This window comes from Ictalurus furcatus, chromosome 3, assembly GCF_023375685.1.
Source record: "Ictalurus furcatus strain D&B chromosome 3, Billie_1.0, whole genome shotgun sequence".
In the NCBI taxonomy this organism is placed as follows: domain Eukaryota; kingdom Metazoa; phylum Chordata; class Actinopteri; order Siluriformes; family Ictaluridae; genus Ictalurus; species Ictalurus furcatus.
The window spans coordinates 27,945,346-27,973,265 of NC_071257.1; the positions used below are offsets into that span (position 1 = coordinate 27,945,346).

Here is a 27,920-nt window from a genome sequence, read left to right on the forward strand (position 1 = left end):
TCGCCCCGCCCCTTATCTCCGCCCCTTTTCCCCGCCCCGCCCTTCACGCGGGAGCGCGCAGAGAGGGAGGGGTTCATCACTTGTGCTCCACTCCCAACGAAAAAAAAACTGGCAACGAGGAAAAGAGGAGTGAACAAGGCGACACGGAAGATAGCCTAGCTAGGTGGGTGTCTGTCTGTTTTTTTTTTTTTTTTTGTAAAGACCGCAACATTCATTTGCGTCTTTTTGGTTTTGCCTTTGTAACCCTGTATGCGTTTGAATGGGAGAAGTCCGTTTAGAGTCCGAGTGAAAAATCTCCAAGTGAACGAGGCAGATAAGTTTCGTGGCAGTGCGGGCTTGGACGCCCAAATTTAGATCAGTTGGAATTACAACTACTTCCTACTCCTGCCTGGAAAATCGGTTATCTGGCGTCAATAGGACGGAGCCTGTTTCTATAGGCCACGCAGCGGACTTGCACAAAGAACACAAAGGTAGACTGTGGAAACTTTGCTTTTCTTTGTTTTTTTCTGTCGCATGCGGTTTATTTTATTTTATTTTACCTCGCGCGGCTTTTAAAAGCGTTTGGGTTTCCACATAATAACGCCGTTGCTTAGCTTCCCAGTTCGGAAACTTGAAAGTTAGCCTGGCTAGCTCGGCTTGGCTAGCTCACAGTCAGCTAGCATGCTAGCTAGTAAAGTTAGCTAGACAAACTGGCTGGCTAGTTTGTTTTCTAGCTAACGCTAGCAGCATGAATGATTCCCGTTTGCGCCAGATAGAAGTTATATTTCTTTGCTTTTTTATTTTTATGTTTAAGCAGAAAGTTTAACATTTTTTGCCAGTTATTTTACGAGTTGCTAGGTCTACGAGCGTGCTCTGGTTGTGTTAACGCTAACGCTTCTTTCGGGACTCGGTACAGTTTGCTTGCGTTGTTTTAATATTAAGAAGTTATAAATAATCTGTTTATACGAGTTGCTCATGTATGTCAATTAAAAATAAGTTTAATGATGCATTTTTGTGTAGTATGTTTGGAATTGTTATATAGTTAGTATATAATATGTAATTATATAGTTGTAATAAACACTTATCGCTTCAGGCGTTTAACAAACTGTGGTTTCTTAACTGAATTTTGGATTTAAAATACTGACTTTGTTTTTTTAAAATTGTTAAATGTTAATGAGTGTAAACCGCTTCATGTGTACCTAACGTTAAGCAAAGTACCTTAGCAAAGTTCATCACCGGGCCATCTAAGAGGTCAAAGCCCAAGTCACGAACACCTGCACTTGACTTGGAGTTTTCTGGTTAGTTAAGATTTGGTGATCAGTTTCGAGGTAGTTAGCTGTAGTTTTGGCTTGAGTTGTAAACAGTGAGTGCGGTTTCAGTTCATTGTAACGCCGGTGTGTTTTATAGTGCAGACCCACAGGTTAATTAGTGGATTTTTGTTCTGTTCACGCGCTTTTAAACAAGGCGCGCGCACGTGTCCGGACAGGTTCAGACCAGTATCATGGATGTTATTTATATATAAAGTTGAGAACGTGGTTTGTGTTCAACTGAGGAGTGTGTGAGTATGTAAAAAACCTGTTGAGTAGGTCGTGCGTGTACGTGGGGGAAGGGACAGGCGTGGTTCGGTGTTTTCTTTGTAGCCCGCTTTTTGTGTTTTGCTTTGCATTTACACACAATGAGGGCCCCCCTATCAAAAAGTCAACAGTTCAGCTACACGGTTAGTAATGTACGGTTCGTCTGACTTTCCTGATCAATTCATCCTGAGTCATGTGTGTGACCCAAGCCGAGTTTCACCTTTACATGGAGAAATGTTTGGGATGTTTCCAGTTTCCCCCTGCGGGTGTGTCTACCTTGACCTGTGGTGGCTCAAAGACATGTTCATACTCGTGTATTTCTTTCTTTCTTTTTTCTTTTTTTAACTTAATTTAATTCATTTTAAAGAAAAAAAAAACTCCACTTTTACCGAGTTTGTATGAGTTCGTAAGGCTGTAAAAGCAGCGTTTTTCTGAGACGTGTCGCTTTCTTAACGGTATAATAACCGGGTTTACGGTTACAAGGGTGTGTCGGCCAACGCGGAAGGGATTGTGGAGCAGTCTTAAAACACACGGCAAACCTCCTGCCTCCGTCTGTGGTCCGGTTGTGGTTTCATCTCAAATGCTCAGAAATATCGTGCTGTAAAACGACTAGGCACGACAGCATATACACTTTTTTTTCTCCTTTTTTTCCCCCTTTTTTTATTATAATAAATACCTTCTTGCTTAAGGGAGCAACGGCTCACCATGTTTTCCTCCCGATATGAATAAGCTCAGTCCTACACGTTCATATTTTATCTGTGTGTTTGAAATGTCACTCGAACACTTTCTGAAGACCATCCATTCCCCAGAAAGAAGACTTTTGAGATGATTACTGGCTGATCACTGTGGTACTTGAGCTTCATTTGTTCATTGTAATAGTTGGCATGTTATAATGACCAAATCTGATCTCCATGAGTGTGTAGTTCAGCCACAGGCGAGAGTTGGATATGCGTTCAGTCCAAAGTTCAGAGTTGTTATTTTGGACTCGGGCCAAAACTTGAGAAGGATCGGCTTTTCACTTTCACCTGAGTCAGAAAGTCCCAAATTATCTAGCTTGACAGTACTGCTGTAGTGGCCATTTTCAGAGAAGTGTTTGTGTGGAAGAAGTCATCACAGTCCCTCTACACAGCAGTGTTGCCTTCTGAAACAGTCTGTTGGCTCTAACTATAGTATAATTTTGGGTGTAAAGTTTTGTTTTTCTTCATCAATAGTACCGCCAAAACTGCATTGATTGTTTTTCGGTCTTCCTGAAACAGGCATTGTGATTTCCAAGCTACACCTTACACTGATTGTCCATTCAAAGACCTCTTTCACTGCCTGTGGGTCTCTGCATACTTCCATTGTTCACCCAAGCCTTTGCTTTTCTGTTTGGCATTCACATTTTTTTTCTTTGGAATCTGGTCAGATCTGTCATTTAGTCAGATCTGAGGTGGCTACTGATGTTTCTAATTTTCTCTGATGTTCCGGATTCGATCTTGATAATGTTAGATGTCTGTGGTATTTTTGTGGTTCCTGAAAAAATGTGGTCAGTAGGCAGTTTTTTCCCCCCGTTTGCCACGGTGAACCTAAATGTCTTGTGCATAAACACACCACTGTTAACTCTCCTAATTTCTTCTGCTACTGCCGTCTAAAAGTTCACAACTGTTGGCTAAAATCTTCTCGCTGAACATCCCTGTTCACTGGCTTGTACATCTGCTCAGTGGTATGCAAGGAGCTCCAGTTGTACACACTTCATCATTCAAGTGAACATGCTGCTATGGGTTCAAGCTGAATGAATTATCAGCTATTATGTCATTGCCTGATCCTGGGATTTATCTGGGTGTGCTCTTGTACGGTTTAAGTTTGGCTGTAGAGTGGATTAGCGGTATAATATATTGACTGTCCCATTAGCAGTCATATTATACACTTAGGTGAGGTAAATTATTTTGGTGTAATGTTACTGCCGTCTCTGTTATAACAAAGATTTAGCTTGTTGACGGGAGTGATGATACCTGTCTGTTTTTTCTTTCTTTAAAGCGAAACAGTGGTTCTTCATCACTTAGTTGCTGATCTCCAAGTTTGCATTTGACAGGAATTTTTGTCTCCACGATGGCAAAACTGGCAGAACTGTGTGAGGAATGCAGCCTTGTTTGGCTCATTTGTTAGCTGCGTAGTAGGAGAATCCCAATAGAGATCATTCTGATTATTCTGTATTGTTTTACATGGTTGTCTTGAGCGGCTTGATTGCTTGCCCAGCAAAACCTACATAAAGTTTTTCCTCGTTTTGGGTCAGGCTTGTTCCTTAGGATGTCATTTTCTTAATCCTCTGGAGTAGACTTGGAACTTTTTAGGTACTGTTCCCAAAAATAAAAACGACATGCTCAGCACGGCCTAGATTATAACTACAGACTACCTGTATTCGAGGTGTGCTTTGAAGGAATACCCTTTGAAGATAAGACCGGTGTATTATGCAGAGGGTGTATTTGTGGTGCGTGTGTGTTTTCATGTGTACCCTAATAATGGGTACATCTTTAAATCCAGACCTTGTTTGCTGGGAGAATGAAATGTGTGCCTGGACTAATAACTGTTTTCCAGTTGTAATCAAGTTCATAGTTCAAACCCATTAAAATGACTAGAAGTGATGTGATGAACACTGCTCTGTGTGTTACAGTAAATCCCGCTGCTAGCTTGTTGCTGAGATTAAGAACCAGATGACGTGGATCTGCACTTCTGTATGCACAATTCGGATTGCGCAGGTGTTTGTTCATTAGTAACTCAGTTCACAGGTGTATGTGAGTTTGCTGGTACAGGAAAAGGTGTGTGTCACTGGAACTTGCCATCAGACTGAGAGCCTGAGTCATAAACTTCACACTCTGAATCAGACAGCGTGTGGTGGTGTTGGAGTGGGGGTGGTAAGACACGGGAACTGGATATGGAGAGAATGAAAGGGGGTGTGCTTTGGGAAAGGAAGAGGAATTTTTCAGGAATTTATAACGAGCTAGAGAGGCCGAGACAGGATCAGACATGCCGCAAGACCAGGCGGAATGTGGGTGCGCATGCGCGCCTTATTTTCTGTAAGAGTGTGTTTGCTCTGTGTAAGGGATGTTTTGGGATAAGGGTGGAAAACAGTTTCATGAGTCGATGAAGCTGACTGCTGTGACTGTGTTTTCAAGGACAGCCCCTCCTATCCACCCTGCGTGCACACTCTTGGACACACATTTACTATTGTTCCGTGATTCACCAGAAGGACAGCTGCAAATAGAAACACCCCCCCCCCCTTTAACCCTGATTTTGTAGTAGCTGTAGTGAAGCAGAGGTCTGAGCTGTAGGAGGGTTAGAGTACTCACTCACAGGTGTGGCAGGGGGGCACAGCAGCTGTGCTGTTTTAGCAGCATAGCTTTGACCTTGGCAGGCTTCTGTTTCAAGCTCGCTCTCATTTTAGAAGCTACTGTTTGTTTTCGGGTTTCAGTATTCTTTCGCTCGGCTTGCCAGTTTCGTCTGGGCTACTGCAATTTTCTGGTCTAAGATTGTCTTTTGGCTAGTGTCGAATCAGGAAATATTTGTTGGCAAGACTTAAAATAGGGCTGAAATGTTTTCCATTGATGGATAAATTGTTAGCTTTGAGTTGAAAGGGTAGTTTGATGTTCTCATGTAGAAAGGTTGGTTCTAGATTTAGCCGTCTGCAGGCACACGTTTTGGTTGTTTGGAGGTTCGTGAATCTTAATGTTATTCAGTTATCAGAGTACAGGTGAAGAAACCGTCCTGTTTGTGGTTTTAGGTTTAACAAAGACCTGAAACGTGATACCAGTGGGGTGAAAGCTTTAATTGCCCTAAAATTGTACAAGCCAAGGCTGTATTACACACACAACCTACTCTTGATGTGCTGTCACTTGATGACCAACATTTGCATATTTTAAACAATTAAGGGATGGATAAATCAGTTGCAATGATAACCCAGTTGTGCTTGGTAACTAGATAGATAATTTTCCAAAAGCGTATGAAGTCATTTTTGTTCTCCTAATGTAAATCTGTTTTCTGAGCCCAGAATAACATGCCACAGGATGGATTCTTCTCACCTGCCGTTCGCACCTAGCTCCATACTCCTCACAGTTAACTGGTGCTAATGAGCAAGTGCAGATCAGCATAGTCATTTATTTTTACTTTCAGAGAGTGAAATGTCAGCATGCTGCTGAATAGCTGTATGTTCTGGGTTTAAAGCGTTCGCTTGGTGACCCTGTATTTTAACTGTACATGCTATACAGCTAAGGGTTTGTGTTTGTGGATTAATAACCCTATAGGTAATATTCTGTAGTAGCCAACCACTTAGGAAGTTGCACACATTTATTTATTTATTTATTTATTTATTTATTTATTTATTTACATAACTTATAACAGCCAAATGAATGCAAACCAGGTGCAAATTGGAGTGTTAGACATGGAAGATTATATATGTAGGTAGTACATTGCTTTATACTGGCATGCTTAATGATCATGTCTGTTCCTGACATGTTTTTTTTTCTTCTTTTTCCCCTTGTAAAAGTGAATGTTATGTTAGAAGGAAACCGCAGATGTCACTAAGGTCTCTAACCACTGTAACGGGGAATTAAAAATAGACTACACATGGACACAATATATTCATGGTAATAAAGATGACTCAAAGCTGTACATGGACCAGCACTTATTCTAAATATATACATTTCTGAACTTTGCTAGCTGTCGGTCAGTCTCAGTCATTATTGATGAAGTTAGTGGAAGGGAAGGGGAAGTTAGTGGCTTCTGTGAAGGGAACTATATGGAATAGATCAAGATGCTTCACAGCAAATCATTTCCTGCCAATAAATGTTGAACACATTTTGACACATCAGATTATAAATACACCTCCTTGGTTAAAATGATTACTCAGATGTCAAAATCGAAAGCATGTTAGGGAGCAAGGAGGTGGGAGTGTCATCCAGCTAAAGCGAAAGTGTGCTGTGTGTGTGTTTATTCGACCCCTCTGAGAGCAATACTGCAGAGTTAATGGGTGAAATGAGCAGGCCCTCAGCAATGTTCAACCTGCCATCCTTTAATAACCCATGTAGCTGTGCTTAGCAGACAGTAAATGTTCATTTCAGTTTGTAGTTGTTAACCATTGGCACAGTTCAGTGACTCTGAAGCCTATTTAATAGTGAGCTTTGCATTATAGTTCAGATGTAGGTTTTCTGGAGGTGTCTGATGTGAAATAAGAGGACCTTGGTTGGTTTAATGTTGTGTCTGAGCTGATTATGCTTGCCTGTACATGATGGCGCTCTTTTGTCTCTTTCTCTTGCACAAATCTTAATCATCCTTCAAAAAACCAGTTTGGTTTCCTGTCACTTGCATAGAGTTAGCCTTTGTTCACAGGCGGTATCATTCTTGTACCTTGAAGGTTTTGTCACTGCCTGTCTGCCTGTTTTCTCCACAGATTTGGATTCTTTTTCTTTTTTTGGTTTGGACAGCTAAGGTCTCTTTTAAATCTCATCCACCCATCCAGGTTAGAATACAGCAGGTCAAGATCCAATTTAAATATTATATATATCCACACACGTACATGCACGTTAGATAAATACATTGCTAATGCTAAGATGCCATAAGTTGTTCTGTATATACTTTTCTAAGGTATCATGGGTAATGGTACTTTTAACATCACTGACTGACACCATAGATGACTCCTTTAATGTGAATGTGTAAACTTTCCTTCCATTTTTTGTGTTAAATAATTTAACTACAGTATACAGAGGTATTATTTAGCACTAATGTTTAGCTGGAACTAGGCTTGTGTGATTTATTGAATGAATTGTCTACATCATATTACATGGCCATGATCGCCGATCATATTTAAAAATTTAAATAACATTAATCAGCTTGTTTGACTTGGCTATTCGTGAACAAATATACACACACACACACGTTAACCTAAACAGATTATTTTTGTTTACAATAACATGTCAGGTTTAGTACATTCAAATACTGTTGTTGATGATAATTGGAAAGTGATTAACTCAGTTTTTTTTTTTCTTTCTTTTCTTTTTAACACCTCTGTATGCATTTTATTACTTTTTTGTGGTCGATGCTCGGGGCGCTTTTAAACTCTTTGATCTTATATTTACGTTTGACAGCCAGTTTGTAAAAGGACTACAATGAAGATGCAGTTATTTTTATTTTCCTGCTTACTGTGCATTACTGTGCAATCGCCTAAAAATCCACCATCCAGCTCATTTTTCGTGATTGCTGCTGCCAGCACACAGTTCCTAACTGCACAGCCAGTAACATTACACCCTGCCCTACTTTCATTAAACCGAAATGGTAGAAATGCTCATTCTTGTCTTTGTTTAAAAAAAAATTATGCTGTCGTTTCTGGATGATCTTGTCATTTATCTTCATTATTTAAAATAAGAAATCGCATGCAGTCAAAAATCAATATGGCACAAGCTTAGCTGTAAGTACTCGCAAACCTAAAGTTGGATACACACCGCAGAATGTCGTCTTGTGACCCGGTTGTTATCTGATTTATAGTTGCCACACCTATATAGCCGCACCTACATGGTGCTTAGTTGCTGCTGAAGCTGTACTATACTTGAACACTACCTTTATACTGTAATGCTTTTGTGAAACTAAGTTGTAACCCTATAAATGTAGGGTAACTCTGTGCACGTTAGGTTTGAGTGTAGTATCCCATGGAAACGTTTTCATTTGTTCCTTTGATTCAGGCGTGTTTGAGACGGTGTCATGAAATGCTGGGAAGAAATATGAAAGCATGAGTCTGTGCCATACACTCGTTCTCAGAGTGTATGCAGCAGTGTGTGTGTAACGCTTTGTCTTCTCTCTCAGTGTGTATGGAGCAGTGTGAGAATGCCGCGTCTCTCCTGGCGTCCGTGCGCGAGCAGGAGATGCAGTTTGAGCGTCTGACTCGAGCTCTCGAGGAGGAGCGTAGGAGCGTGGGGCCAGCCGGCACCCTGCCCCGCCCCCTCCCCACGCTGCAGGTAACACCTCCTCCCACCAGTCATGTGACTGCGGGCGCTACAAGTCATTGTGCCGTCCCACACCTTTTTTTTTTTTTCCCTTCCCCATCCTCTTCATAAGCCTGTGCCCCACCTCATCTGTGTTTGAGCCTTGCGTGAGCATCCGGCGACCATCATCTCGTGTTGTCATATCAATTGCATCATCTCCCTTTCAGTGCATGATGATTCACCTCATCCATTACTTTGCTAATTTGTTTTATAACAAAATCCCTTCTTCTATTTGCATCCCGATCCCATTTTCCATCAAGCACACAGCTATCCCGCTCATTCTCCCTTGAGATGTCATCATTTCTTGTCTGCATCATTACGTTCTCCTGGAGAAAATGTCAGACCGTAATTCTGGATTCAGCTTCTTTTTTTTTCTTTTTAAATAAATGTTCATCACGCATGCTGCTACTCCATGTCCGATTCACGCATCCCTGTCGTCTGCAAAATGCATGCTTGTATGTCTTACATGAATGAAAATGTCATGTCTGTCTAACTGTACTTGCAAGTGACTCACTTCAGAAAAAAATTCCCTGGACCAACACAGATTCTGTGAATTTATTTGAGTAAAGTTGATACGGGGTAACATTTTTGTAACTGCACAAACATGCCATTTTAAAACTAAACAGTTTTTTGCTATATGCTGGTACGGTGGTACCTTGCAATGTGACACATTTTTTCTGAAAGTAAACAGTCCGTGATTAGAGGCGACACAGCTTTCAATTGGACACGTTTGTTGACAAAGGGCATTGAGTAGTTTCAGAATTGTAGTTAGCTTTCTTAGAGAAAAAAAAATGACCACATAAAGGCTAATGAGTTTATAATGCAGCTGGCCTTCAGGAACTACAGCTGTGCTTAGTAGATGTGCTGTATCTGATTTCATATAATTATTTTCCCTTGGAGACTGTACAGCTGCTGTGTGGTCAGACTGAACACCTGACTTGCTTTTAATCCATCCTTTCATGATACTATTGCAGCAAAATATTTCACTCTTTCTTCCTACTGAATATTTAGTGATTCACACCATTTTAAAATAGGTATTTTAAAAAAATTATTGCTGTTTCCCATGCATGTAAAATCCGTTAATCAGAATCTAAATTTTGCATGTGGAAGACTTTATTCACTATTACTTCGATAATTATACAGAGAAGTCTCACTTAGATAAGTGTCTCATTTTCAAAAGAGCACTTCATATTGATAACTGTAAAAAGTAAGTAAGGAATAGTTTGTAGATAAACATACCCGTCTTTGCATGTATGAGTTGAGATACCATCTCAAAGTGAAGAATAAATGTACAGCCAACTATGATTTAAAATCAAAATATGTGATGAATTACAAGACGGTGAAGAAAATTTGTATTGGGATATTCCTTTTCTGTGAGGTGACAGTGATGAGTATCCATTCTGTCCATCCAGTCAAAACATAGCACTCTATGAAGTTTATTTCATAGAGAAAAATGTTTCAGTAATAAAAGCCCAAATGTGACCTTAAACTTCATCCGCAACTTCACATGAATTTGAGAGTCCATTTATCCAGAGGGTATACTTGATGTGGGTTTGATGCACATAAGAAAATAAGCTCGAACCCAAAATGGGTCACCACCTAGTAATTGCAACAAAACCTGATTGTACTCCGTCCACAACTACGTACAGAGTTCTTACTGTGATCCTTTTGTAACTCTCTAAAATTGTTTATAAGCCGTGCGATCAAAACCCGAGGATGAAAGTATCTGTAACAGCAGGGAGTGATCCAAGTTATCAAAAGAATTCGATAAAGCAATAAACATGGCTCTGCACTGTTTATTAGTGAGAGAACAAACATCATTAACAATTGGTGCTGCAGCTGTAATAGTGCTAGATCTAAACCTTGACATTATTGTTAAAATACTATACTAAAATATTGTTTCTGGATTTAAAGAAATGGGAAGCTGAGAAGCTCTAATATCTTGGCGAGGGAAGAGTTTTGCAATTGGGATAATTGTTTAAATCGTTATCTGCCCGTGCTCTTAAATGGATATTTGAGTTTATACTACAAATTATAATTAATCAGTTCCCATAACTTACGGAACAGTTAAATAATTGGAGATCCACATATGAGCACAGACAGTTTTTTAAAATCTTGTTTCAATTTGTAACATAACAGAAACAAACCAAAAAAATTTTTTGGAATAAATAGCAGAGTTTTTAAGCCAACTATATCACACTAGCTTTTTTTTTCCCTGAATAGCTGTTTGCTCAGAGTTCATTAGCACTTAGTCTAAATACTCCGAGTTGAAGGGCAGAAGAGGAATTCTCTAGGATTGCTAGACCCTGTATCTAACATATTTGAAATATTTTTCTCTACTGTTGGTATAAACTAGCCAGTAATGTATAGGATGTAAGTGAAGCATGTCCTCACACCTCTGTGGAAAGAGAACGAGTCTTCTCGTTTTCTCTAGTGAGGCTTATTCTTGTTTAGTGGTGCTGCATGTTCAGGCAAAAATCCTTGAAAGTTGATTGAGGCCAACGTGGGAAGATCCCCCTAATAGCTCTAATGGCGCTGTGGTTAAAAACCAGATAAGGAACTGGTTCAGTCAGTGAGACTGAGAGCTTTGACCCGCACCGGAAGTTACTCAACATCTAACAGGCATTTTACAGTTATAATCTTCTGGTCTGCTTTCTGTCAGCCTAAAATGACAAACTTTGACAATAGTCCCTTTTTTGGATTTATCTGCTTCATATGAGAGATCAGCAGTTCTCTGCTATTCGGCCTTTTCTCCATTTGTCACACAGTCAGTATACTTCCTCTCCGAGTTTAAAGCACAGAGCTGAAGCAATGCCACCACCACACACACTTTAAAGAGGGTGAATGTGTAGGGCAGTGGTTTTGGAATGCCCCAATCAGTCTTATCTTCCTCGGTTGACATAGTTGTGTAGGTTAAAATGCAGAGCAGGCTCTGGGCCTACCTGCTGACAGGTTCTCACCAGCCTGGGCCCCGCCTAGACCTGTTTCCAGCTCAATGGCTCCCTCTATGGGATGGAATGAGCACTCTGCTCTTTTGCCTTGTGCATTTTTGTGGTGGTGTATGACATCATTGCATTGTTGCATGAATGAGGTTTTCCAGGAGCCATTGTCCTTTCTGTCCTCACTTTTTGTTTAATGGAGTTCATGATTTTTTTTATTTAAAAAAATTTAAACATGCATTTCCACATATGTATTCTGATCCCCTCTGAGTTTGTGTATGTGTTTGTAAATTTAAAGCTGATATAATGACTTCTTGCTGCTGCTTAGAATGTTAGAAATTGTTCAGTAGCCTGAACGCTGGCCACTGTAATGTCCCTACCATTATACTGCGTGTGTATGTTTTAAGGCTAACGTCACTTAACTCTAATTGTTCATGGCTTCCCATGAAGATATAATTCCTTCTTAAATTCTTCTCCCTTGATCTTAATATTCAACACTCTTTCTCTGAATCCATTTCTCTAGAACGGGCGTATCCCTGGTGATGCAGAGTTAGAGCGTCTCAAAATAAACGAGGGATATATCAACGGGACACAGGTACGTGTGTGTGTGTGTGTGTGTGTGTGTGTGTTCTCGAGCTTGCTGTTTTGGGGCTAGGTGGTGTTTGGAAGAGAGGAAACACTTTTCAGCACATGGCTGTAGTTCACTGTTTGTGCGCCCCTTACAGTACAGGATGTTGGACCCAGGTCACCTTGTCGCAGAGACGGTAACAGTGGAGGAGGAACCCCAGGAGACGATACCAGTCATTTCTGTTCAAACTAGTGAAGATGGTACCACACGCCGCACTGAAACCACAGTAAGCTTTACTTCTGCAATCTCACCTCCATATCAGTTTTGTTTGTGGTCTTTGAATAAACAATAAAACTCACTTAAAGATTAGTGTTCTCTTAGATAATGACAGTATTGGAAAGGGTCGAGACAATTTGTTATATCGTAGCAGGACGCGTTTTTTTTTTTTTTTTTTTTTTTCTTTTTTAAAAAGTAAAAAAAAAAATGAAGTAAGTTTAAAAAAAAATAAAAATAGATACTTTAAGTAACTGTTACCGTCATAATTTTGACAAGGATTATTAATAATTTTTTTTTTTCCCCAGGTCAAGAAAGTCACTAAGACCACAACCACTCGCACAGTTATCCCCTCAGTCTCTGACACACTCTCTCTGGATGGCACTGGTTCTGTCACCGGTATGAGCGGTTATAATGCCCCTATAGACCGTGTGTACAGGCAGCCAGGACACATGGACTACCCAACAGCTACAGTCCCTCGAAATTACCACTATGGGCCACCAGTGGGGTATGATGACTACCGCAGTGGCCCACCCTCTGAAACCTATGCCAGCCTCAACCGAGGAGCCCGCATGGATGATCGCTACAGGTGGGTGGGTGTGTGGTGTGATGATGATGCTGCAATGTCACAACCATGTATTCAGGAAAAGCTAAACCAGATTGTTTGTTTGTTCACACTATGTATAGATGTAAAATGAAGGGCTTCTAAAATGCAATGATGCAGCAATTGTGGAACTCAATCTCTTTGAATCTTTTTCCAGACCCGTGGATGGCTACCGAACATTGGACTCTGGCTACCGTGTCCACGGCAGGCCCCAGCAGGACCCATACGCTGCCCAACCACAGGTAGGACGCATGGGCAGTGCCATGGAAATCTCTGGCTTACAGCGATTTGTTCCAGAGCCCTATGGACTGGAGGACGACCAGAGGAGTCTGGGATATGATGAGCCGGATTATGGTATGGGGCCCTCTATGCACTACAGTACCATGCCCCGGCTAGGACATCATGCTCCGCCTCCACGCAGGACTGGGTTAGTGCAAGCAGATGCATTTGTGTGTGTGTGTGTGTGTGTGTGTGTGCGCACGCTTGGTAAAGTATATACAGTTCTACTGCTCATGTGTCCACTTGAATTGGTTTTGCTATAATTGATTTGTGTGTGTGTGTGTGTGTGTGTGTAGATCCTACGAGGGTACTCTGGATGTGGATATGAGTGGAGCAGGGGATATGTATTATTGGGGTGGCGGAGCTCCTCTGGCTCAGGGAGAAAGGGGTAGCATGGCGTCGCTGGACAGCACACTGCGTAAAGGCCCTGCCCCAACAACATGGAGGCAGCCCGAACTGCCTGAGGTCATCGCTATGCTGAACTATCGTCTGGACCCAGTCAAGAGCAATGCTGCTGCTTACCTTCAACATCTCACGTTTAAAAATGATAAGGTACACGTCCACACCCACAGACAGGCAATAACACCAGGAGAGTTTGAGTCTTAGTAAATCAGGGCAACAGGACCCGAGGCTTCAGCAGAGTTTCTGATGACTGATAAGGTCAGCGTTGGTCAGCTGACTTCAACTTTCTGCTTCTAGACAATAAAAATGGGGAAATATGAGAATAGGTTACCTATTGCATGCCTTTTGCATGTATTATCAATCTTTTTATAATACTAACCAGTTTCAGTGTTGCACTCTGTAGTGAGTCGTTGACTGGATGTAAAATGGCCAGTGCTGTTCACCGATGTGTAAATGTCTGCATATTCTGGTATATTTTTTACCAAATCTAAATATTCAATATCACCTGGATTGCTAACACCCATGTTTGGAGGATATTTGTCCCTCATCGACTCACTTGCTTGCTGCATCTCTTATCCCTTACGTAGGTCAAATCAGAAGTAAGGCGCTTGAAGGGCATTCCCGCTCTGGTGTCCATGTTGGACAACCCAAAGAAGGAGGTGCATCACTCCGCCTGCGGAGCTCTGAAGAACATCTCATATGGACGAGACCCTGACAACAAAATTGCCATCAAGAACTGTGATGGAATCCCCGCTCTGGTGCGCCTGCTGAGGAAGACCAGAGATCAAGATCTGACTGATACCATCACAGGTAGACGCTTGGTGGACACTTTGAGGATGGTGGAATCATTTAGTTTAAAAAAAAAATTGCATTTGTATTGACTGATCACTCTTCCTCTCCCAGGTACTCTGTGGAATCTGTCATCTCACGACTCGGTGAAGATGGAGATTGTGGACCATGCGCTCCACGCACTGTCTGATGAAGTGATGGTGCCACACTCGGGCTGGGAGAGAGGGAACGATGGAGGAGAGGAGAGCTGCAAGCCCCGCCACCTGGAATGGGAGACGGCTCTGACCAACACTGCTGGCTGTCTGAGGTACTGAGACCCAGAGATATTGGGCAGGGGAGAGGGGGAGAGACACTTAGTGCAGGTGCTGGAAGTAGAAATAAGTTGGCCCGAGACTGAAAGGGGGTTGCGCGCGCATGCATGACGGGAAGTTGTGCTCCTGTATGCAAGAAAGAGGGGAAGTTGAAAGGGAAATGGTTTTCGTATTAAGCAAGCTCCTTAATGGCATTTGTCCATCAAGAGCACTCTTTAGGAGTGAGAGGGAGTGTTTGGACAAAAGAGTGAAACGTGATATTTAAATCCACTTATTTGTCTCGAGTGCTTCGCTTTTAAATGCTGCTTTCCTCTTGTTTGCCTTTAGAAAGCACTGTGAGAAATGTTTTCCCCTGATTGCATCTCAAAAGAGCTGAAAGTGTCCTGCTCCTTCTCTCTCTGTCGGTCTTTTAAAGTCTCTTCCCCCCCCCCCTTTTTTTTTTGTCTCTGGTTTGGTTCAGGATTTAAAGGCGACGTTTTAAAGTGTTACTTTTCCTTTTTAGATAATTTGTTGACTGGCAGGGGTGTAACTATCAATTCTTTTTCTTGATGCATTGATTAAAATTCCTCCCAAATGCGCATATACAGTTGCAAACAAAATTATTCAACCCCATTGCAAATCAGGTTTATTGCCAAAATGTACAGACTTTCAGCTGTTTGCAATGAACAAATCAAACAAAAGCAAGTGAAATAGTTCAACACAACAAATGCTTCAAGTGGTTTCCCCAAATTCAACTGAAAATGTAACTTTTAATGACTTCTGCAGTCTCAAAATTATTCAAGCGCTTCATGGCAAATATTTCGTACTTGGTAGAGCACCCATTTGCTATTATGACCTGCTGCAAATGAGATGCATAGCCAGACACCAGCTTCTGGCAGCATTCCTGAGTAATCTTAGCCCATTCCTCATGAGCAATGGCCTCCAGTTCAGTAATATTCTTGGGTTTGTGTGCTGCAACCGCCGCCTTCAAATCCCACCAGAGATTTTCTATGGGGTTCGAGTCAGGTGACTGTCTTCAGGAATCTTCCAGGACTTCTGCAACTAAGCCTTGGTGGAATTGGAGGTATGCTTGGGATCATTGTCCTGTTGGAAGGTCCAATGACACCCAAGCTTCAGCTTCCTCACTCCTAGGATTTCCCGATACTTCAATGAATCCATTTTGCCTTCCACACACTGCAAGTTTCCAGTGCCAGAGGATGCAAAGCAGCCCCAGAGCATCACAGAGCCACCACCATGCTTGACTGCGGACAGAATGTTCTTTCTTCATTCTTCTTCCTCCAGACATACTTCTGATCCATTGTGCCGAAAAGTTCCAGTTTTGTTTCATTGCTCCACAGAACAGAATCCCAAAACTTCTGTGGGTTATTTATGATTTTGAGCCGACTTTTCTTGTGCTTTTGGGTTGGTATTGGTGTACGTTTTGGAGTTCTGGCATGGAAACCTTCTGCGTTAAGTAGGCGCCATACCGTGCTCACTGAAACCTCAGTGCCTGTTGCCACCGAATTTTGCTGCAGGTCTTTTGCAGTCACTCGAGGGTTTTTCACAACCTTCTCAGAAATCTGGTTGCAGCCGTTGATGGCTTCAATTTTCTGCCCTGTCCAGGTATTAATGAATTGTCTGTCCCTAGCCAGTTCAGGTATTTCATCTGTTCCAGCTCAAGCACACCTGGTGCCACTAATGAAGCCCTTGATTAGTTGCATCAGGTGTGCTTGAGACGACACCTGTTTTGCATATTTGTGCTGTTGTGAGGGATTCTGTTCAGGGGGTTGAATAATTTTAAGACTGGAGAAATCATTATAAGTTACATTTGGGGAAACCACTTGAAGCATTTGTTGTGTTGAACTATTTCAATTGCTTTTGTTTGATTTGTTCATTGCAAACAGCTGAAAGTCTGTACATTTTTGACAATAAACCTGATTTGCAGTGGGGGTTGAATCATTTTGATTGCAAATGTACGTATAAGTAAAAAGCTTGTAGCTTTTAAGTGATTAAGAACATTTAATGGGATCATGAAACGTGAACAAAATAGAAATGTTTAAAAAAAAATCCTTTTAAATTATCGGCTGTGTGTGGTCATTCTTCTTGAACTTCAGTGCATGTAGTCTTGAGCAAGTGGTCAGAAATGAAAAGCACGTTGATACCTTGATGAAAATCAGATTTCTGTGTTTTGATAGAAATTTGCTGATAAAACTAAAGTAATTTAAGCAATTTGATACTGTTTAATCAAGTACAAAAGGATCAGGGGCATGAATTAACATTTAGATAATGGTTAGTTTATTTTTGGGTTATGTTTCAATGGGCTTGTCATTTGTGTAGGGAGTAATGTTTCAGAAAGTAAGTTTTATTTATCATCTTCACTGTCCTTGTGTTAACCGGACTGGTCTCGTTTATATACTGAACCAGAAGTCATTAATCAGCCTCATAGCTCTGAGCTGTTTGGGATGTGTCCCTGCCACCTTTCTTTTTTCATGTGGTATATCTGCTCTCCACAGGAATGTGAGCTCGGAGAGGAGCGAGGCCAGGAGGAAATTAAGAGAATGCACTGGCTTGGTTGATTCGCTCATGTACATCGTCCAATCCCAGATTAACTGTAAAGATGTGGACAACAAGGTAATCAGTAGAAATGCTATATTGTATTTTTATTTATTTGTTTGTTTATTTATTTATTTAGCGTGGTACGTCTTGGTGGGCTTCATCGTTAATCAAGTCTTTAAAAACATTTCTCTTTCCCTATAGTTGGTGGAGAACAGTGTGTGTCTTTTGAGGAATCTATCCTATCAGGTGCATCGAGAAGTGCCAGGTTGTGAGCGTTACCTGGAAACCGCACCTGTCAATCAAGGCCCTGCCCCTGCCAGTCATAAGGGTAGCTGTTTCAGCTCCCGCAAGGGCAAAGGTGTGACAAAAGACAAGATGTTTTATTTTTGGAACACAGACTAATGAAATTTTTAGCCAACTTTGACATAAAAAGTAAATATAATTAAACAGAGGTTAGGAATACTTTTAAAGAAGTATTTTAAAGTAGTGCTTGTGATTCTTCATTGCATGAGACCTGTGAATCTTTTTACCTTTATTTTAATCTTGTGCAAGCCTGTTGCTTGAAGGTTGCTTTTGGTGGCTGGGGCACTGTTGCTCTGCTTTCTCTCAGAGTCTCTCTCACTGTCTTTCTTCTCTTGTGCTGTGTTTTTGTTTTCTCTATTCTCGGCTGCTAATTCTGTCTACTGCCACAACAGACGAGTGGTTTTCCAAAGGTAAGCCCCTTCTTTTGTGAGCTTTGCTTTGCTTTTCAGAGATCACTGGTATCACAGTCTATTTTTACTCGCCATCATCTCTCATGTTATTTATGTATTCATATTTCTTAACTATCAAGTGTAAAATGAAGATTTTGATCACAATCAATTTTACACAAAGAATGATGACTTTTGCTGTTTTGGGTTTCAGAGCATTCGTATGACATCATACCAATGTTTACTGACTTATTGTTCAAACATTCCCTGTAATATTAAGTCTGACCCAAAGGAGGCACTTGGGTGTCTAACACTTGGTAACCTCACAGCTGAGCTCTACGCTGATCGTTTACTCAGCCAGTACATGGTGTTTTTGATTAGCAGTGTTTGTGTCTTTTATTTTATTTTATTTTTTTAAACCTTTCAAGAGAGAAATTGGTTCATAACGTGGGTCATGTGATTAGTCCTTTTTGTGGAGTCTGTTTGAGGTCAAGGTTTAATGATTTCTCATGGAGTTGCTGACATGTTTTGGTGTTTTTTTTTTTAGGGAAAAAAGATGATGATGGAACCACAGACTTAATTGACATTCCAAAGAGGACTTCACCAGCCAAAGGTATCATTCACATGAGCAGTTATGCTTGCAAGCATTTTCTCAGTTTTCTGAGATCGGATTATGAATGAAAACTTACCTGAGATGAATAATTGGGGAAACTTGCTACATTCGTTTGGTTTGGCTAAAAGATCTGAATAATGTTCTGAGAAGCCAGAATTTTGCTGGAGGTGATGCTACTGTGATGCAAGTAGGTATAGAGGTATAGAGTGGGAGAATGAAATCCTAATCCTCAGCTAAACACAAGAAGCTTAAGCAATTTGCACCAGTTCTGGAAATTAGATTTTGAAACCAGGGAGGTTCTGTCCATCTGGGCAGGACTTTGTCATGTATGAATATGCTAGACCCAATTTTAAGTTTGAAATTTTACATATAGTAATATAAATAAAAATGGCTCTCTTTAACACTAGGCCTTTGGTGATCGTGTAATTGGATATTAAGTTATCTAGTGAGTTTGACAGGTGATATTCTCCTATGTCCATGGGGGGAAAAGAACTAATAGAGATTGTAATCTTTTGCATGGAAAAGCACTGCCTGGGGCATGTTTTCTGTTCTGTAAAATAAAAAACTGATTGCCATGGCCACTTCACATACTGTTAGCTGAATTGGACCTATACATATCAACCTGAAATACTAGGGATGCAACTAAATTTTGGCCACCAAAAATGGCATTTTTGTTTTTTTTTGGCGAAAGAGAAAATATATGCCCCGCCCCGCCCTTCAGTGCTCAGCGCTCAGATTTCACTTTCGATCTAGCCGATGGTTATCATGGCGCTACCTGGCAAAGGGCGATTGTCAGCAGTTTGGAAATACTTCAAAGTTTCTGATAAGAACATCAAATTTGCCATCTGCAGTTTGTTCAGCTGAAATTTCAAGAGGGAGTACGGTGCCAAAGCACTTTTCCACGACAGGTTTGATACACCACCTGAAAACACGACATCCCGTTCAATATGCAGAGTACAGCAAAACAACAACAGAATAGAGGCCCACATCCATTCTGTGTTCTGCCTGTTGTCTTCATTAAAATGACTGTACATATTTAAACTTTTTATATTAGCAGGATGCTTCCCTAGAGCTGATAAGTTCATTACTGCTGTTTTGGATATCATCATAATTAACATTACATTATTTGTATAATTGGATTTTAAAAATCTGGTCAATTTGATTGTTACTGAACTGAATGAAGAATAATATATTTACGTGTTTTTGCGTGTTAATTTCAATAAAAATGTGAATTTTATTGGTTTGTAGTTTTTCAATGGAGATTAATTAAATTCATGAAATAAAACAATTATACAAAAAACTATTTTAAAATATGTATTTTGGGGGGAAAAACCGGTTTCGGTTTTCAGCCAAGTGCATCCTGAGTTTTCAGTTTCGGACCAGAATTTTCCTTTCGGTGCATCACTATGTAATACAGTCCCTACTACTATTATTAACCATGGATGTAGAAGAGTGGAATGTGACCAGGCAAGCCATCAGATTAGATCACTTAAACGTATTATCTGAGGAAAATTGTAAGTATTACCCATACAGCTTGGGTTTTCAGAGAGATTGGATAAGTTGTAAAATTAGGAGAATATAATATTTCCCTGCGTGTGGGCTGGGATGGGTTTGTTTTTTGTTTGTTTGGTTTTTTTGTTTTTTTAACCATCGGCAAACACTGCGTTAATTTAGGTTTTGAGAGCCGCAGGTTCTCTTGGATGGTGTACTTGGATAAGGATTTGACCTTTTTTCTTTTTTCTTCTCAAAGCATACAAATAGCCTCTGTTTCTCCTTTCATTTGGTTTAAAACCAGATTGCTGCCAAACAGCTGACGTATTGTCTTTCATGCAAACAAACCTAACATAATCCATGTTTGCACCTGTAAATTAAAAGGTGGCATCATTTCCCCAGTTGCTTGTTCTGTTTTCTTTAATTTACAAAATACTTAACTCAGTATTATTTGTGATAAAACAGTACAGATTCATTATAATTGTTGATATCACCCAGCCCTAATTAACTAGATATTTCTCTGATTTGTATTTTAGGTTATGAACTGCTTTTCCAGCCAGAGGTGGTTCGAGTGTACACGTCACTGCTGAAGGAGAGCAAGAATCCTTCTGTTCTAGAGGCTTCTGCAGGAGCTCTCCAAAATCTGTGCGCAGGCCGCTGGACCGTAAGTATATGCTGCTGACCGCCACACAACTGCCATGAGATCCTTTTAATTATAGTCACTGCTGTTTAGTTTTGCTATATTTGTCAGAGTTCTCTCTCTCTCTCTCTCTCTCTCTCTCTCTCTCTCTCTCTCTCTCTCTCTCTCACTCTCTCTCTCTCTCTCTCTCCCCCCCCCCTCTCCTCTTCCCTCTCTTACAGTATGGACGTTATATCAGGGCAGTGATGAGACAGGAGAAAGGATTGCCCATGATGACTGAGCTTTTGAGTCACGGGAACGACCGTGTGGTCCGAGCCATGTCTGGGGCCCTGAGGAACCTGGCTATTGATGCTCGCAACCGGGACCTTCTTGGTTAGTGTGCCCCCAGAAAACATGTCAGTGTTTCTTTGTATATGTGGAGAAAATGTTTGATGCAAAATCTTGTTCAATATTTTGCATCAGATTGAAGATTCCCCATGTATTCTCTGGGAATATAAAAAAAAAAAATATGCGAGGACAGCTATGAAGTTTCTAGGCCAAATATTTTTATTAGCACACTTATTTGACCTTTCCCTGTCCAAGACTGCCAGCCTGCAGAGTCACTCAAACACAAAAATACATGCAGGTTGTGTCTGAATCATCCAGCCCAATGTCTATGAGCGCGGTATGGTGCCGGGGGGTGTGTGTAAGCTTATACAAGCTTTTCTTAAGAATAGGATCACTCAGTTTACATGGAAAGGGAGGAATTTTGGGACTAGCCAGTTTACATGGAAAAAGGGAGAAATTGTGGTGGCGTTTGTGTGTAGACATTAAGTCACCACTTCACACGAGTAACATTTCTCATTGGTCAGCAATCACAGAGGTAGGTTGCCTGAGGCTTAAATGCTAAATTGCAGTGATTTTAATGTTGTAATACATCACTACAATTTCTCAACCAGGATACTTCTCTGCACTACTCTAACAATGCAACAAGCTCAATAAAAATCTCATCTAGCAACGTATAAAGGTAGATATGTTAGAAATGAACTTGTTCTCTCCCATGTGCCTATGCAGGAAGGCACGCTATACCTAACCTGGTGGCGAACCTGCCGGGTGGTGGACAGAGTCAGCCTGTGCGTAACCTGTCGGAAGAGACCGTGGTTTCGGTGCTCAGCACTCTGGCTGAGGTGGTCGGCTCCAGTGTAGACGCAGCCAAGATCCTGCGCAGCTCACAGGGCATCGAGAGACTTGTGCTCATCAACAAGGATGGGTCAGTTTGTTTCTATCAGTCTTGTCTTCTACCCTGGGCTTCTGTTATGCTCAATTGGTTTGTGTTTTTAGTGCCTCTTTCCTTGTGTTCACCACATGTATACGTGGAAGGGTTGTAAGTCTAGTTAGTAAAGTTGTTTTCAGTGCGTGAATGGAGAACGTCTGTGACACTGTGCCTGTCCCACAGTAACCGTTCCGATAGGGAGGTACGTGGCGCCGGCCTGGTGCTGCAGATTGTGTGGGGATTTAAGGAACTGCGGCGCACACTGGAGAAAGACGGCTGGAAGAAATCAGACTTTGTGGTCAACATGAACCCTCCCAGCAACACGCGCACTAACGGAGGCTACGAGGACAGCAGCACCCTGCCACTCATTGACAGAGGTGTGACGTGCTTCCTTCCATCCATTTTATCACATTTTTGTGCTTGTTTCCTTATGGTAGTTTCAATTTAATATTGTATATATTTGTGAGTACTCCATTTTTCTAAATAAGTAGATAACCCTTTTTTTTTTTTCTTTTTTTTTTTAAAATATAAACCCCTCCAGGAGGAAAGCAGGACAGAGACAGAAACATGATTCCACTGAATGACTTGAGATCAGGTGATTTCCTCGCATTGATGCACCTTGTTTTAATTCCCACGACGGCGTTAATACATGTACGGGTTTCAAGTGGTGTGTGTGTGTATGTGATTTATAATTTCGGTTATTCTTTCTGGTCTTTTTGTGCTAGACTCCTATGCTACACTGGACCAGAGAGGACGGAGGAACACTTTGGATGACACTCTAGAACCTGCAGAGAATGATATTCAGGTAAAAATTATTAAAGCAGCTGATGCACTGGATTTTTGAATTCTTATTTATTTATTTAAACCAATCTTGTCCCAAAAAACAAAATGGGTTATTCTGGGCATTCTTGGCACTATGTGAATTTGGATGAAATAGAAAGTGGTAGTGTTAACTAGTTTATTTCATGTTACTCGAAGTGACAACCATTATTAAGCTTATAGAGAAGTAGAAAATCTAAAAATACTAATGTTTTTGTTTTTTGAACTGCATGGACTCAATGCAAAATAAAATTGCCTCCACAGGAAGCTAGTTCCTTTCACAGTCCCACATCAGTTTTTTTTTGTTTGTTTGTTTGTTTTTGGGTTTTTTTCCCCCAAGTGAAATGGCTTTTTTCAGATATAAGTTTTAAGCATTTAGTCTGACTGCTGCTTAATTAAAATGCATATTTGAGTGTTGACACATTCACATTTAACACTTCCAGCACTTCCTTTAAAGGCAAGCCCTGCAAGACATCAGACAGACTCACATGTTACACTAATTATGTTTGTTACTTTCCTCTAACTCTACTAATCACTAATGACAGGGGAACTGTGCACAGTCTCACTCTAACCCTTTTGACCTCTCTCTCCTTTTTCTTTCTCACATATTTCTTATCTATGATGACCCCTTTTCATCTCTGTGAACACGTGTCCCTCCTCTCTGGTGTGCTCACCCAGGGAGGGATGTATGGGGAGAGGCGGGGCTCCATGCCCTTGTTGGACTCTTACGACGGTTAGGCCACTCCCCCTCACCCCACTCAGTGCATGAGCGAGCATGGTATGTGTGTCCACTGCCTCCTTCCTTCACTGCATGGGCTCTCACAGTGTATGTGTGTGAGGTCTTTAACCTTCAGCCTCTCTCTAACCCAGTGGTTCTCAAACCAGTCCCGAGAGCCCATGGACAGTCCAACTTTTTTTTTTTTTTGCTCTGTGTTCGGTGAGATGGGATGGAGCAAGACATTTGGACTGTCTGGAGAGGCCCTGAGGACTGGTTTGTGAACCATTGCTCTTACCTATTTGGTATTGATATGATTTTTGTTGTTCCTGCAGTAAAGTTGTGTTTTCCTATTTCAATATAGTTTGTATATACACTACCAGTCAAAAGTTTTAAGACACCCGACTGAAATGTTTCTCATAATCTTAAAAACCTTTTGATCTGAAGATGTATGATTTAAATGTTTGAAATCGGTGTTATAGACAAAAATATAATTATGCCAACATATTCATTTCTTTCATTAGAAAGCTAACATTTTATTTACAAAAAATTTTATTTAAATGGATGATTTAGAGTGAAATATTCCGAAAAGCAGCCAATAAGTGTCCAGTAGGTGGGAACTCCTTTAATACTGTTTAAAAAGGGGGGCAGGGGAATAAATAATGAGTGTCTGAACTTTTGACCGGTAGTGTATGTGCTGTTCATGTACCCACTTTGGTCACATGACTTGTGTGTAGTTTGATCACCTTCCCCCAGTGTTTGTGGACTTGTCCGCGCTGAATGGGTTTGTGCATATGGTGGGTCATGCACAAAAATGCCCTTCATTAATATTTTGACTATCATTTAGGGGCGTTTTTTGTATGTTTTGTGCCTTAAAGGGATTGACGAGTCATTTTCATTGACATTTCATGTCACTCTTGGAGATTTCTCATCTCAAGAAGAAATAATTTGAGTAAATATATAGACTGGAGCTGGTTCCTTAATATTAAATTTATATTTAGTTCATATTTTTAATGTCACTTAAACATGTTCAGAGCTCTGTCAACTATGGAAAAGAGGCACCTGAATATAGTGTGTGAGAGAATAGTTGCAGTTGTATATTTGCTAATAAGTTACACATCACTATTTAGAATATTTGATGCAGTATATGCCATATTATAAATGAACACTGCGTAGCAAGTATGTCAGTGGTAAGGGTTTCTGATACACACAGTAAAATCATCTTAAACATTATACAAATGAATTTGTAGTTGTATTTTGTAACTTTAATGCAATTAATGTTGGAATTGTAACTTGGACATTTGTTCTGCATGACACGACACTGTAGAACTTAATTTCTTAATGTCATTATTCTGTTAGCTAAATCTGAACGTGTTTCAGTTGGAGTGATCAGATTAACAGTTCTGTCCATTATGTTTCTCAAACTATCCTGGAGCACCGATTCGGTAGACTGAAATTATCCTTAGATTGCCAAGAAGCAACAGCATGTGATGCCTTCAAACTAGGACTATTTATTTCCCCACAAAAGCTGCCCTACCTAGAGAGCTGCCCCCTACAGTATGTAGAATATTGTGGTATGTGATGTAACTGATTATTGCCACATACCCCCTATAGCACATCAATACTAGATATCTTATTTCATTCAAAAACTTTTTAATAGCTATATATTCAGGGTTCAGAGTTAAAGACCATTCTTTCTCTCTTATTTTTTATTCTTTTTTAAAAAAAATTCTGTGAACCTTGGATTTAAGAGCAAGCCGTTTAGTATGGCAATGTCAGAGTTCTCTTTGATAGATAAAATAACCTTTTATTATTTTTATTTTTTTTTGCTTTATTATAAACCACTTACTTGAATTAAAGTGTTTGCCTTTGCCAATTGTTTCTATCCACAGAAAAACTGATAGTGTGCATTACTCGTGGTGAGCACCCTGTTCCTGCCTATTGTCCCTGCTGAACCTCGTCACGATGGGACCACAGCCACTAATCAATGACGCAAAGGATCTCTTCCTCCATTATCCCTTCTTTCTTACTCACCTTTTGCTTCTTGATCTGTCTCCTAAGATCCAAATGACCAACTGCCACTACTAGGCAAAGACTTTGTAGTCATTTTTATTTTCTTCTGATACTTTAAATCCATGCCACTTTTTTTTCTTTTTTTTTCTTTTTTTAAACTAAAACACAAGAAACTGAAAAACACCATGGAACTGGAGTGGGCTTTTTTTTTTTATTATTATCTTTTAAGGTTTCTCACATTCTTTTATTCTTTAACACTACATACTGTGCATTGTGCCCTAAAATGAGTGAGATCACTCAAGTTATTTCTGCATTATGATCTGGTTTAAGTCCTGCTACATTGGCAATTTTTCTTATTTACTTTACAATTTTATTCAACATGACTCTATACAGTAAGTATTCATGCTACCACTAAGTTTGTCATCATTGTATTGCCCCTTAATGTCTTGAAACACTAATGACCTTATTATAAAACACTTTTTTTTTTTTTTCCTTTGGCGGTTATGTAGCTGTAAGATTGGTCTGCATTTATGTTTCCATTTTTCTGTGCTGATGAACATTTTATGCCAAATTTACACCACTGTCTTGTGAGTTACAATTAAAAACTAAAATGTAGTATATATGTATAGTATATTAAATCATCTCATAGACGTTTTTGGGAAAGGAATATAGGGGTCATCTTGTAATGAAACTGTTGCCTAACACAATTTCCCACTCTGAGCATATACTGCTATTTTTTGCAGCCCGTGTCTTTTTGTTGTGTTTTTTTTTTGTTTGTTTGTTTTTTTGTTTTATTTTTATTTTTTTTGGTCGTAATAATGCATTGACTCTCTGAGGATGCTGCTGATGTAGAGGTGTGAAGTAGATATTACTGATGGGCAAAAGGTTGAGGGGTAATGCTTATGGGAAGAGAAACCTGTGTTCCAGTTATTGGTTGTCTAAATTCAGCATCCATAAAGACAATTGAAAGGCATTTTTAAAATTTTATCGGACAATGTCGAAGTGGGTTATTTGGGACATGACCACTTGGTTCCCTTCAGATCTCCCCTTTGGCAGGGTTAACAGCAGAGCTGGTCCTATATTCAGAGCTGGAGCACTCTGGATTAAATGTTGAGCCCCTCTGGAAAAACAGCATGAAGAACAGCAGATCAACACCACCACTCTGTTGGCCTGTTCTTGCTTTCGGTTTCCCCTCTGAATATAGACAGATGTGTAAATATAAGGGCGAATAACAAATCCACCGTTCTTAATCGGAGTGCCTCACTCATTGAGCAGCCCATGGTGTGTGTGTGTGTGTGTGTGTGTGTGTGTGTGTGTGTGTGTGTGTGTGTGTGTGTGTGTGTGTGTGTGTGTGTGTGTGTGTGTGTGTGTGTGTGTGTGTGTGTGTGTGTGTGTGTGTGTGTGTGTGTGTGTGTGTGTGTGTGTGTGTGAGAGAATGTCTGAGTGTAGCTTTAAGAAGAATGTGTGAGGTTTAAGGAGTTTGGCCTCCAGTGCCTGCCTGTGTTGCATTGGGAGTGAACGATGGACCATTGAGGGTTGGCTTTCCATGACGAGCAAAGTGCTCCTTCTGTAGACTGCGTATTCAATATGCACAGTGTCTGATGTAGATATTTGCTAAATGGATACTCTAGCGCTAGGATATGTGGGGGTTTTTTTTAGGTTTTTTTTTACTTTAACCCCTTCCTTTCATTGGGATTATCCCCAAACTGATTTTTAAACCCATCTTTCCCCCCTATGTCAGACACTACAGTTCAGCATGACTAATTCAACAAAAGCAGAAAGCATCCAGCAGCAGGCCATGAAGTGGTGGACATTTTTGATTTTGAGGAAAGTGAAAGCCTTTCTAAAATCTTGACACAATTGCATCTATTACAAGCGAAATTGAGGGAGAGCTCAGATTTTGATTCTAGCTTGATATTTAGATAAAGAAAAAAAATTAAAGCACATTTAACTATATATACCAGAGAATATTTGCTAATTTTAATTATTTGTTTCCTCTCGGTTTTGTCTGTTTTGTTTTTTATATTTTATGATTGGGATCATTTTTGTTTTTCTGGGGTTGTTGTGGGTGAATGCATATGCAATCAATGTTTTTAATTAAATGCATTTACAGTTTATACCTTAATTAAAAACAAAAGGAAAAAATTGTGTCGTGTATTGTCGGTTGTGCTACACTTTATATGCAACAAAATCAGATCATTCTCTTAATTTCATCTATCTGCCTTGGCTCTGAAATATCGCACCTTTGTTTCATGGATTAAACATGTAACGTAGCAATACCGTTTTTAATAAAAGAATGATTTTTTTTTTCAAAGCTTGGACTTTGTGTGCAACGTTAATGAGTAAACCATGCTTTAGGTGGGTAGAACATGATTGATATTCTTGGAGCTGTAGAATAATTACAGATAGCGTCAGGATTTGGTATGAC

The 27,920-nt window shown here is 40.3% G+C and overlaps 1 protein-coding gene across 6 annotated transcripts; it reads left to right on the plus strand.

Moving 5' to 3' along the window:
• The first annotated feature begins 35 nt into the window (after nt 1–35).
• On the plus strand, nt 36–27,920 carry ctnnd1 (catenin (cadherin-associated protein), delta 1). Of its 6 annotated transcripts, none has more exons than XM_053621868.1 (21): nt 46–163; nt 8,382–8,533; nt 12,023–12,094; nt 12,225–12,353; nt 12,649–12,929; nt 13,102–13,371; nt 13,520–13,775; nt 14,213–14,435; nt 14,529–14,721; nt 17,218–17,335; nt 17,462–17,618; nt 17,956–17,973; nt 18,497–18,562; nt 20,590–20,717; nt 20,915–21,065; nt 21,747–21,942; nt 22,129–22,322; nt 22,487–22,540; nt 22,671–22,750; nt 23,443–23,542; nt 25,372–27,920. In XM_053621868.1, the coding sequence occupies exons 2-20, from the start codon at nt 8,387–8,389 to the stop codon at nt 23,500–23,502; spliced, it is 2,793 nt and encodes a 930-aa protein (XP_053477843.1). In that variant the 5' UTR covers nt 46–163; nt 8,382–8,386; the 3' UTR covers nt 23,503–23,542; nt 25,372–27,920. The 6 variants fall into 6 exon arrangements, with proteins under 6 accessions (XP_053477847.1, XP_053477843.1, XP_053477842.1 ...); XM_053621867.1 differs by lacking the exon at nt 46–163 and adding an exon at nt 180–470; XM_053621872.1 differs by lacking the exon at nt 8,382–8,533 and having other exon boundaries at nt 36–163.

Coding starts and splice junctions, on each gene's coding strand:
- ctnnd1 (XM_053621868.1), top strand. CDS start 8,387: ATGGAGCAGTGTGAGAATGCCGCGTCTCTCCTGGCGTCCGTGCGCGAG. Junction 17,336..17,461: donor GTAAAGATGTGGACAACAAG/GTAATCAGTAGA, acceptor CTTTCCCTATAG/TTGGTGGAGAACAGTGTGTG. Junction 18,563..20,589: donor GAGGACTTCACCAGCCAAAG/GTATCATTCACA, acceptor TTTGTATTTTAG/GTTATGAACTGCTTTTCCAG.